The following is a 13,256-nucleotide window of genomic DNA, read 5'->3' on the forward strand; positions in this document are numbered from 1 at the left end:
CATTATGGAGTTTACATGATACAAAGTCAAAGAATTGTGTTAATAAGATAATATATCTTATTAACACATAATATATTTTTTCTATGAAAAAGAAATGTTTTCAAAAGAAAAGAAAAGGAATCTAAGCTAGAAAAACATTTCTGTTGAAAAAGGAATCTTTCCTTTTGTAAAGGAAATCACTAGAAAAGATATTTTAAATATCTCAATATGTGAAAAGCTTTCACATAAAAGAAAAGAAAAGAAAAATATTAAATATGTGAAGGTTCACCAGAAAAGAAAAGAACAAGTTGGTGGAAAGAAGATAAGGCACATGAAAGTGGATGGGCACACATACCAACAACCAATCACATTTGAGATAAGCTTATGAATTTCTCTATAAATGCATGATTCCTTCGTAGGAATTATGTGTGCTTTTTTATTGTAATATTTCATATAGAGTTTTCATGAGAGTTTACCCCCTGGTTTGGCCCAGGGGGTGACATTAAGATTCGAGTTTATTCTTGGATCGACCCCTTCTTCTTTGATTAATAAGAATTAATTATTGAAGATATGTCGCTCACACTGTCTATATATTTTACTCTTTTGAATATTTATATACTTCACAAAACACCCGTCTTAACGAGAGAAGAAAGTTGCACCGTTCTAACAGGGCCGTCGAAGGGGACCAACAAGTGGTATCAGAGCAGATTGGATAAGTTATTTCCAAGATCCCTTGCTCCTGTAAGAGAGACGTATATTCATGATCTGTTAAAGGTAAAAAGAAATTTTTTTTACAGATCCAAAAAAAAAATAAAAATAAAAAAAAATAAAGCATGTAGTAGTGCTATTATTTTCTTACTGTTATTTTCATTACTATTGCGTTTATTACTATTATTATTATTATTATTATTATTATTATTATTATTATTATTATTATTATTATTATTATTATCTCTATTAGTATTTTTTTTGTATAAAAAGAGGTGTAGAAAAAGGATATAAAAAAACACAAAAAAAGGAGTTAAACAAAGATAAATGAACTTTAGTTTATCAGAAAGAAAAATTTTGACATCTAAAAAGAAAGTTTCTGATAAAAGAAAGTTTGTTCGTATCTTATTTAATGAAATAACTCCAAATTCTGGTTAGTTAATCTTCAAAAAAAAAAAAAAGGAATGATAATGATAAAAAGAGATTAAAAAAAATTGTGTGAAACTTTAGAAAATATACTCATAATTATTATCTTTTAAAAAGTTTTCACAAAATATTCCTTGAAGAAAAGAACATGTACTTAGACTTGCACCAGAAAAATATGTGTAAGTAATATATTTTTTCTACTTATTCCCTCTCATCTTAAAAAAAAAAATAAAATAATTTTTTTTTGAGTTTACTAAAATTTTCTTGTGAATTGTAATGAATTTATTAGAATTTCTGGTGAAAAAAAGGGGTTTCTAATGATGTCATCAGCATTTCTGATGATGTCACCAGAATCTATGATGATGTCACCAGAATCTATGATGATGTCATCAGAATCTGATGATGTCATCAGAATTCATGATGATGTCATCAGATTTTCTCGTAAAAAAAATTTCAAATTTTCTGATTTTTTATCAAATTTTCATCAGAATCCATCAGATTTCATTAGAAAATTCTGTTAAAAAAAAACTTTTTTTTCAGATTTTCTGATTATTTCATCAGAAATGTCATCAGAATTATCAGAAAACATTAGAAATTATGTTAAAAAAAAACTTTTATCAGATTTTCTGATTATTTTATCAGAAATGTGATCAGATTAATCAGAAAATATCAGAAATTTTGGCAAAAAAAAAACGATTTTTTTTTGCTCGGTTTTATCATAAATTTCATCAGATTCATCAGAAATTCTGATCCGGAAAAAAAAAAAATTCGACGGTTCAAGATCATTTTTTTTAGCCTTGCATGATTCGTTATTGTTTGAAGCCTCATCAATCGACAGCCTAAACACTTATCCTATATTGGATAGAAGATACTTAAATCCTAGCTGGTAGGGATACAAGATATAATGCTTACATTTAGGTGGAAGTACAAATCGAGGTGAAGAATTATAACGACAAATGAAATATAATCAGATGATCATCCATAGAAAGTCGGACGTTTTCCAAATAAACTTTCATGCCAATAAAGATCCAGTCAACGAATATCACACAAAAAAATGCCTACATGATAACGTGCCAAGAGGAAAAGAAAGATACATCTTCAGAAAGTTTATTTGTTATTTCTAAGTATAAGTGCATTGTTTGTATTTTTAACAACAAATAGGGGGTGACTGTTAGGCAACTTTATTGTATTTGTTGTTAAAAATAGTTTAAGTACTTAGAAATAATTTTGTCAACACGAACTGACCGACGAACCGTCCCAGAAGCGCTAAATATGAAGACCGAGAAAGAAAAAATCAAGCTTCTAAAATTCTTTGATTAAAGATCTCGACAAAGTTACAAGACTTCAAAGTATTAGTGAGACATTATGGAGTTTACATAATACAAAGTCAAAGAATTGTGTTAATAAGATAATATATCTTATTAACACATAATATATTTTTTCTATGAAAAAGAAATGTTTTCAAAAGAAAAGAAAAGGAATCTAAGCTAGAAAAATATTTCTGTTGAAAAAGGAATCTTTCCTTTTGTAAAGGAAATCACTAGAAAAGATATTTTAAATATCTCAATATGTGAAAAGCTTTCACATAAAAGAAAAGAAAGAAAAGAAAAATATTAAATATGTGAAGGTTCACCAGAAAAGAAAAGAACAAGTTGGTGGAAAGAAGATAAGGCACATGCAAGTGGATGGGCACACATACCAACAACCAATCACATTTGAGATAAGCTTATGAATTTCTCTATAAATGCATGATTCCTTCGTAGGAATTATGTGTGCTTTTTTTATTGTAATATTTCATTTGAGATAAGTATAAATGCTGAAGCTGCTAAGCATCAAATGGTGTTCTTAGCATCCGTCCTGGAATCGTATGAAAGTCTGATCGCGGGAAAAGTTGGAGACCCAAAAATGACAAAAGAAGATTATGATCAGATCGATCCAGAGGAGATGGAGCTAATGGATATTAAATGGTGCATGGCTAGCACAATGAGGAGAGCACAACGATTCATGGAGATCACTGGAAGATCGTCTTTGGCATCTGGTGATTCGAAATTGGGATTTGATAAGGAAAAAGTTACCTATTTCAAATGTAAACAGAAAGGACACTTCAAGAGAGAGTGTACAAATAGGGAAACTGACGAACCCACGAATCCATTCAGAGATGATTACTACAAGAAAGCAATTTATCATCGTTCCAGTGGATCATCAAATGTGAATCAGAAACAGATCGATGAAGGGTCATCAAAATCTAGGGCGATGGCGGTCATTCATGACGATGAAGGTTATGATTGGAGTCAGGTTCTCCCTGAAGAAGATGCAGTTGGATATGAATTTGTAGCTAATGTTGATCATGACAGATGGTGGAGAAATGATTACGCAAGATGGGAAATCAGAAATTTAGGGAACCATTCAAAGAAGCCCAGAGAGCAAAAAGATGGAATGATGAATTAGAATGTTACATGGATCCACGGGGTAATCTAGTTGTTGACCCATCAAAAGTGGATTTTGAAGCTGTAACAAAATTGCTTCCAAGTCAGGCTACTTTCAACACAAGAAGGTTATCTGATAAAGAATATTTGCCAGATTTGGTGAGCAAGATAAAGGAAGTTTGTGAAGCAAGTCTAACAAAGGTGGTAGAAATGAAGAAGAGAAAAGAAGAGGAGTTGAAAAAGATGGTTGAAGAAGTGAAGATTACTGCAAAGCTTGCTGCTGAAGAAGAGTAGAAGATTGAAGAAGAACAGAAAGAAGAAGAAGAAGAGAAGAAAGAGGAAGATCAGACAGAAGAACCGGTGCTGAAAGAGACTGAGGTAAGTGAATCTTCTGATCTATTGAATGTTGAAACTGTTGATAACAATGAAAACAAGTGCAGGAATTGCATAGAAATGTGCAAAGCTTGTACTGAAAAAGATGACATCATAAAAACAAAAGATAATGAAATAAATCAACTTGAAAATGTTTTCACAATAAAATGTAAAGAAATGATTGAAAAAGAAGAAATTTTGAAACAAAAGGTTGAAAAGCTGACACAGAAATGTCATGATTTTGAAAAAGAAAATGAGATTTTGAAAGAAATGTGTACAACAAAATGTGTTGGTTGTGTTGAAAAAGATAATAAGTTTCAAGATTTTCAAAAAGAGTATGATAATTTGAAGTGGTCAAGTCAGAGAGTACAAGAAGCTTATGATACTTTGAAGAGACAAGTCAAATGTTTTCACGAAAGATTGTCTGAAACTTTAACAACCAAAGAACTGTATGAGAGAAAGTTCAAAGAAAAGCAACTTGAATTAAACAAGTGTGTTAATGAAGTTGCTAATCTCAAACAAGTTCTGGTTGAAAAAGAAAAGATCGTTACAAAACTTCAAAGTTATCATAACTCTTCGTACATTCTCGAACACATTTTCAACATCACACCAGATGACAAAGATACTGACAAGAATAAAAAGGGTATTGGTTCAGAATATCATCAGGTACCACCACCATTGAGAAACAATTATACCTTTTATGATGAGGAAAAGGTGGCAAAAGGTCTGAACATAGTTGACCAATTACCTGAAAGTATCGATGTGACTTACGCCAAATCTGATGAAGCTGATGATTCAGAGGTGGTAAGTAAGGTTGTTGAAAGCATTTTGAAAGATGAGTCAATCAAAGGTATGTCTGATTCACATGATGAAAATGAGGGAAATTTTCATGATGGCTATCTTAAACAGTCAAACTCTAAGAAAGTTGTGAATGATGATTCAAAAGGATTGGTTTATACCATGATTGGATCGGAAAAATTATTCTTAGATATTGTATTCCCGATTCAAAATGTGATCTCAGGAAAGATTGATAAAGTCTTTAAGATGGTTGAAATTGAAAAATCAGAAATTTCAAAATTTGCTGGGAAGAGCAAGAAAACTTTTTATGACAAACCCGGTTACAAAAAGAAGAATATGAAAGCAGGGTTAGGTTATAAAAAGAAACAAAATCAAAATAAAAGTTTTGAAAAACAAAATGTTCAAAAGAAAACGAATTTTGTTCATGGGAAAAGTTCGGAAGAAGAGAAAGAACTCCAATTTAGAGGACAGTCTAATGAAGAGTTCTATGATCAGAAAAAGAAACAACAACAGGCTAAAGATGTTTCTAAGAAAACGTGTTTTAAACGTGATCAAATTGGACATGTTGCATGCAAGTGTCCAAACACAAAGCCTGTTGATGTTGAAAAACAGAAGTCTGAAGATGTGAGACAAAAGTCTACCAGATTTGATTCAAAACAAACTTGGAGGTACAACACAAACAAGTTTGCTTCAAATCAAACTTGGAAACCAAAACAGACTAGGTCTGATTCAGGACAAACCCAGAATTCTCACACACCCAGATTCAGAACAACACAAAGTTGGCAAACATCGGTTGATATGACGAAGCCTAATCAATTTTGGAAACCCAAAGTTGTTCAAAGTCAAAATAATCAAAACGAGTCACGATTTTACAAAAGAAGTGCTTCAAAAGGACAGAACTGGGTAATTAAGAAAGTGGTGACTTCTGAGAATGATGAAAAGATCGAAATCAAAGATGAAAAAGTTTTTGTGAAAACTGACAAAGATTTTCGAAAACTGAATGAAGCTTATTGTGTTGAAATGCCTAAGGTCCAACAGACCTGGGCTAAATTGTTCAAGTAATTGAGTTTGTGTAAATGTGCAGGTGTTCATGAAGTTTGATTGTCAAGAAACAGAATTGATGAGCAGCCTGGCACAGGAGGTGAAGGCTGTTGAACCCTGGTTTGGTTGAACAGGGAGCTTATCAGTTTCTGTACATAAATAAACCTTATTTCTAAAAACCCTAAAAATTGAAAAATTTAAAAACCAAAAATATGATTTTATTTTGTCAAAAATTTGAAAAATCAAAAATATGTTTAAATTTGTCAAAAATCCAAAAATTTAAAAAAAAATTGTTGCTTGAATATGCCGAAACCCTCACGGCGGAACAAACATGATTACTTTCACCAGATTGAAAAACGGTTTTCAAACTATAAAAATCAATGTGTTGTAAATCATGGGGGTATTTACTACTTTTCGTGCAATATGGTTCACAGTTAGCAGAAAATGGATGGCGAGACAAAGCTATCAGTATCAGGTTGTCAAATTTTCTTTAAATGGTTTTGAATTTTAGGGGGAGTAAGAAATTGTCAAGAAAATCCAAAAACATTAGAAAATTTGAAAAAGCCAAAAACATGATAAAAATTCAAAAATTGAGTTTTGTGTGAAAAGAGGAAATGATAGTACATCAATAGACAATCACAGTACGCTAAAGAAATGGAATGATTAAATAGCGTTAAACAATCTCACTGATGATATGCCGATAGGTTTTTATACATTTAGTAAACCTTTTCGAGATATAAACCTAAATTCAAACTTGCTTATTTCGGGGGGAACCCTACTTGGATATATAGGTAACCCCTGAAATCTCGTTTGAAAGGTCCCTTATTCTGAAATACTAGGTCTTTATACTCAGTGATATTTGGGGTATTATTCCGGGACTTCTGCTGAATGGAAGTTCTGACCTAGTCCCCGAATAATACTTTTTGCATTGCTTGAAATATAGCACCACCCTCAGCATAAAAAAACGATGAAACATTGCAAAATGCTAATCGTGTGCTGTTGAAACAAAAAGATCCTCTAAAGGGGACAAACCGAAAAGTCGAAGCCGTTATCTCTTTGCGTATACGGAAGTATCGACCTGAGCTCTCACGGCCCTCGCATTTAACCCCCTACAGATATCATCTGTGGTATACTCACCTGTAAGACTGAATATTAGGATCTGGATACGGGAGTATATTCAAGAGGTGGGACACATGAATGAGTTTAAGTTCTTAAAACACCTAACTCGTATCCTGAATTAGTTGAAATTTGTGTGAAAATTTAAGTGGATCAGTATATCGACAATCTAAGTGAATTGTTTAATTCTTAATGTGTAACTAAGCTCAATGGTACTTGTGACTTGTCAAAACTGATAAGATCCTCTGACGCGAACTCAAACAAAAAATATTGTCTGTAAATATGTTTGTAAATATTTCTTTACTGCTCTATGTTTCAGAAAAATTCAAAAAGATTTTTTTACTTTATTTTCGACAACCGATGTCTGAGTGCCAAGTTTCAAAATCTAAGTATGGTGAATGTGTTTCTGAAAATAAAACAAGTTCATTAATTTGATACTTGAAATTTTTAAAATCAAATACAGTTTGTGATATCTCCAAGGTCATTAAATTGGACTTGGATGATTAACTGTGAGGGAGTTGGATTCTTAAATTGTTAAAATATGCAAAAGAGCTGGTTTTCGATTTTGGATGCTTAAATTCTGCCAAATCAATAAAGTTTGTTGATAGGGGGAGAGAATCAAGTATTTCTGGATATATTCATATTATTATATCTTAAAGCCAGGATCTTGATTTAGAAAGTTTAAAAGAACCAGATTACAATTTCTGGACAATTTCAAAATGTTGTTACTCATAAATGTTTGAGAAATTGCAGATACCAGACTACGATCCCGACAGCCGAGTCTAAGGGGGAGTCTGAAGACGAGCTCAACGCAAGGGGAAGCGTGCAAGGAGCCAGGTATCGTTCCTAGAAGAGCTTGTAACCGGAAAGCCAGGTGTCGATCCCAAATCACGGAAGCTTGACGAAAGGGAGAGCCTGAAGAGTCTACTGAAAGGGGGAGAAGCTGAAGCTGAATACAGATTCACCAGGATTCTGTTCGAGAAAGAGGGAGTCTGTGGTTGCTGATAATATCAAACCTTCAAGAAGACTCAGAGAGAGAGAAAGACAAGTTGCTACGAGCTTGACTACGGATTGACTGCGGCAATCTCCAAGGGGGAGTCTGTTAGTGCAGAATGTCTATCGCCTTCGTCAATCAGAACCGTAGCAGAAAATGAAGAATTCTAGAGTTTATATTGTAATATTTAGGAAAAAGGGCAAGGTGGCATTCTTGTAAATAAGGGGAAATCCCTTATTCCTTGTGCCTATAAATAGGAGCCTTAGGGTTTAGATTTAGGATTTTTTTGGCCATTTGTGATTTGGAGCTTTCAAGTTAGAGAGAGAATCTAGAGAGAGAAAGTGCTCCAATAGTGATTCAAGGTAATGTACGCCTTTCATATCTATCAATGGAATCACAGATTTAGTACGGTTTTGTGTTTCGGTCTCGTTCGTGTACGGATTCCGCACGTCGCACGATCGTTTCGCAATCGATTCAGAGTGAAAACCGGGACCTGCAATTTCAAGCAAGCGTAAAGTATTCTCCGGGGACTAGGCCATTGCTTCCGCAAAATCAGAAGTCCCGGGATAATACCCCAGATATCACTAAGCATAAAGACCTAGAATCTCAGAAAGAGTGACCTTTCAAACAAGATTTCGGGGGTTACCCGTATATCCAAGAAATGTTACCCACGAGATAAGCAAGTTTGAAATTTTAGATTTATATCTCGTCACAATCTACTAAATGTGAAAAAACCTATTGGCACATCCTCAGTGAGATCGTTTATCACATTTTTACTTTCCAATTCTTTAGCATGTTGTGATAATCCACTGATGTACTATCATTTCCTCATTTCTCAACAAAACTCGTTTTTTGAATTTTATCATGTTTTTGGCTTTTTCAATTTTTCTAATGTTTTTGGATTTTCTGAAAATTCTTTCTCTCCCTAAAATTCAGAAACATTTAAAGAAATCTGAAAACAAGCTGTACAAGAAATTGACAACTGTTGTTTCAAGCTTCATTTCACCATACACTTGGCATAAACAAACAGAACTCCCCCTCTCAACAAACTATTTTCCCATTAAGATTTCAAAACACTTAAGTTTATTTTAATCAAAATGGTTTTTCCAGAAAATAAGTTTAGTTGATTTTACCATTTGTAGGTTCGGGGTAAACTCATTACATTGTTCATTTTTAACCACTTGTAGGAAATCAGGTACAAGTTAATGTCCCTGATTTACCACTCTCAAGTATGCACCATCCAACCTCTGTACCACTTGTAAGACGAAATCACTTTTCGTGAATTTCTCAAGAAATATGCCGATTCCTGCTCCTCGCTTACCGACCTGGGAGCTCCGGCAAGTCAGGTTTTTCTATTCAAAGAATATATCTACCCAAGCCTGACTAGCCTTGGGTGTTACCGAGCTACCAACACTCGGTTTCTTACCTCCCATCTTCTTCTCATAGAACTCTTTAACCCCTTTGACTTTTCTGTCAATCATTTTACCAAAAATGTGTTTCACTTTGGGGTTAAAGGCCTTTTCAACATCGAAAACCTTTTTGTCAGAATAAAACTGGTTTGAAATCTGAATTTTACCAATTTTCTTCTTAAAATTTTCAGCCCGAAGTGGTGGAAAATTCTCATGATCCACAGTCAGAACTGATTCTTCACCATTTTCCTCAACCTGTGGCTCCTCTAATTTTGTGGAATCAGATTCATCGCCAGAAGATAGCTCCTCTGATTTTGACCTATCAGAATTATCGCTAGAACTATCAATAGACTTCTTAATAACCCATTTCTGGTTGTCAGATTTAGCTCTTTTCTTGTAAAATCTGTTCGAACATTCACCAATTTCAAATTTTGAATTTTTGAATAGTTTAGTTCTATCAATTGGTGGTTCAAACTCAATCACTTTTTCTATCAGTTTATAAACTCCCTGTTTGGTTTGAATTGCATGTGAACACTTCATGGCAATATGACCACTTTTTCCACACTTGAAACAGGTTCGAGTTTCCTTCTTCTGATCAACAGTCTTCATCTCATCTTACTTCTTTGCAAGGAAATCTCTGTTAGACTGCTTTCTGAACAAATTTTCTTTCTCTTCTTCAGAAGATGTACCTGAAACAAATGTCATCTTTGATTTAAAATCTTGAACATATTTTTCATTTTTCTGTTGGAATAAAACCCAACCCTTTCTTTTTTGAAATTACCGTTATGGTTTGGTTTCTTTTGAAATCCAGAACCACAACTGTAACCCTTTTTCTTGTTTAATCTCTGTTTTACTCTTGAGGTGTAAAGTCTTGGTTTTTCAGAAAGATTAATATCTTTTATTTTAGAAATATTGATTTCTGTTAGTTTGAAAACCTTTTTTTTCATCTCAGTTTTGACACCTCTTATTGGAAATTCCTCATCAGAATATAATTTGTCAGAATCATTCAAAGTATAAGCTACTTTAAATGTTTCATCATTCAAATTAGATTTTGATATCAGGAATTCTTTATCATACACTCTTTTGCCCTGTTTTTCATTTTGACCCGGAGTGCTGGACTCAGACTTTGACTCTGACATAGACTCCGACTTTGACTCCTCAGTTTTATCGTTATCTAACACATGATCCACCACTTTCTTCATCAATTGAGATTGTTGATCAGTGTCAGACGATGTAAACGTGACATCAATACTTCCTGGTAAATTGACTGAGGACTCCGACTCCCACTGTAAGTTTGTAGCCTTTTGAACTCTTTCAGAATTTGGATTTCTGGGCAAATATCCATTTTCCAGCGGGGGTGGACACTTGTTGTAACTGACACCTTGTTTCTTACCAGAATTATTTTTGTCAGTCTTTTTCTTTGTGTCATTCTTCTTTTCGTTCTTCTTCTCTGGAGTCTTTTCTTCAGTTTGTTCGTCTGTCACTTCATCTTCTTCAAATGCCTTCATTCCTTCAACAGTTGGATAAATCCTGTCAATGACATAAGAAGTACATGAGTAACTTTTCAACAAACGATTAACTCTTTCAGTTTCAATTCTTTGAGCCTCCAGTTTTTGTTCTAAAACAGCACACTTCCCAATGTAGTTGTTCACAACTTTCTGTTTGATCATAAAAGCTCCTTGAAGTGTCTTCATTGCTGTTTCCTGTTCTTCACTTGTGTCATTGTACATGTTCATTGCTTTGTTCAACACATCGTAAGATTCCTTCAACCTGTTCATGTTGTTGATCAACTCACTGTTTTTCTTCTTCATAATTTCACAGGTTTCACAATTCACAGGAATCTCCCTGGCATCAACATCTTCACTAATCTTGAACTTTGGAATTCTTTAACTTTTCTTCCGACCACCGGAACATCTTCATCATCACTGCTGACCGGTGTTTTGATCTTTTCCTTTTTCTGCTTAGCTTTCTCATCTTCACTGTCGCTTTCAGCCATCATTTTCAAATGATCTCTCATTCTTTTTGCATAATATTCAGTGTCATCATCACTGTCTTCTTCAACTCGAGCAACAAAAGCTGTGTGAACTGGAGCTTTGTTAGGATCATAATCATCCCAATTGAAATTCTCCCAGCTAAACCCTTCAAGTAATTTTTCATCATCTTGATCAATCACACATGCTTTAGTATCAGAAGGAATATATTTGTCCCAGTTGAACCCTGTTGATGGCTTCTTCTCATCTTGATTCACCATACAAGCTCTCTTTGAAGAATCTTCAATCACATTTCTTCCATGTGTTGTTTGTGCCTGCTGTTGATTTGGTTGTTGAGCAACTTGATGGTAAATGGCCTTCCGGTAGTAATCATTGTTGTTGAAAGGATTTTGAGCTCCACTTGCTTCGCGATTAGTACACTCCTTCTTGAAGTGTCCTTTTTCCCTGCAACAAAAACAAGTGACTTTAGATTTATCAAAACCCAAAGTAGAAATATTAGCCTCACGAAGATCATCTCTTCCTGTGATCTGCTTGAATTTCTCAGCTCTCCTCAACACGCTCGCCAAACACCATTTTATGTCCATTAGCTCCATCTCTTCAGCATCGATCTGATCGTAATCCTCCTTAGTAAGCATTGGATTCCCGATCTGACCTGCAACAAAACTACCATAAGATTCTAAAACAGTTCCTAACAAAGACATGTGGCTTTTTGCAATTTCTTCTGTGTAATCTTTATCATCCTCAAGATTCAAAACAATGTTGCACTGTAATTTCCTGCCATTCTTTGTTGTAGACGAATTCGGATCAAATGATGGATATGATGAAAAACTCGTTTTGCTGCTTGATCCTTTAGAAGAACTTCCAGATGAGTTCTTTGCGTTGAATGCAATTTCAACTTTTGGTGACATGTTGGTTGTTTTATCATTCAACCCTGCTTTGTAGTACAAACTTATATCTTGTTCACCATCAAACACTTTCATTCTTGAAATCTTTATTTGTTCCATTTCTTGTGCTTCAAGCTTCTCAATGAACTTGCTCAATGTTAGATTGTTGAAACCTTTTTTGTTTCTTAGCATCATCAAGTATGTACCCCATGTCTCATGTGGTAATGCATCAGCCAGTTTCTCAGTCAACTCTTCATTCTCTTTGATAATACTAGCCCTCTTCATGTTCACCAATAAATTGCAGGATCTTTCAATTATCTGCTTTGTGCTTTCATTTTTCAAACCACGGAATAAATCAAACTCTCTTTTCAGAAGTGATTTCTTGTTTTTAATCATCTCTTGGCTTCCAAAAAACTTAGATCGTAATGCTTTCCAAATCGAATATGCATTCCCAGTGTGTTGTAATAAGACCAAGATATCCTCTTTGACTGCCTGTTGCAGTAAGCTGATCATCATCTTTTCGTTTTTGTATTTCTTTTTCTCCTCGGGACTAAGATCTTTGATGTGAATCAACTCATCATCATCATTTGTTGGTCTAACGTATTTCGTTTCAATACATTCCCAAGCATCAAGATAGTTTGCTTGCACCCAGTTCTCAAAACGTTATTCCCAACTCTTATACTCCTCGATGTTCATGAGTTTGGGCGGTTTTTGCATAGTTCCCGTTTCGTTTTCCAACATCGTCTGCTGAGCAACTATGATCGGGGTAGCAAAGGCATTGTAAAATTCCTCTGCCATGTTTCGGTTTTTCAAGAAATTCTTAAACAGTCCGTTCAAGCGAAATCACAAACTTCAAACGAAATCACAATCTCAAGCGAAATCCCTGTTCAAGCAGAATCAGTAAGTTCAAGCGAAATCTCCTTTCAAGCAAATACACTTTCGAGCGAAATAGCACTTTGAAGCGGAATCACCAGGTATGTTCAAGCGAGATATCAGATTCAAGCGAAATCAGGACAAATTCCAAGCGGAATACCGGTTTTAAGCGGAATCAACAGAACTTTCAAGCGGAATATAATTTTCAGGCGGAATCAACAACCTAATTTCGCTTGAAA

At 34.2% G+C, this 13,256-nt stretch overlaps 1 protein-coding gene across 2 annotated transcripts; it reads left to right on the forward strand.

The window, feature by feature from the left end:
* The first annotated feature begins 400 nt into the window (after positions 1–400).
* Positions 401–4,032, forward strand: LOC110903708. Of its 2 annotated transcripts, none has more exons than XM_035983972.1 (2): positions 401–753; positions 1,936–4,032. In XM_035983972.1, exon 2 carries the CDS (start codon positions 2,950–2,952, stop codon positions 3,559–3,561), a length of 612 nt encoding a protein of 203 aa, XP_035839865.1. In that variant the 5' UTR covers positions 401–753; positions 1,936–2,949; the 3' UTR covers positions 3,562–4,032. The 2 variants fall into 2 exon arrangements, with proteins under 2 accessions (XP_035839865.1, XP_035839869.1); XM_035983976.1 differs by having other exon boundaries at positions 1,952–4,032.
* Positions 4,033–13,256: the final 9,224 nt, after the last annotated feature.

The sequence above is a fragment of the Helianthus annuus genome, chromosome 2, assembly GCF_002127325.2.
Source record: "Helianthus annuus cultivar XRQ/B chromosome 2, HanXRQr2.0-SUNRISE, whole genome shotgun sequence".
NCBI lineage: Eukaryota > Viridiplantae > Streptophyta > Magnoliopsida > Asterales > Asteraceae > Helianthus > Helianthus annuus.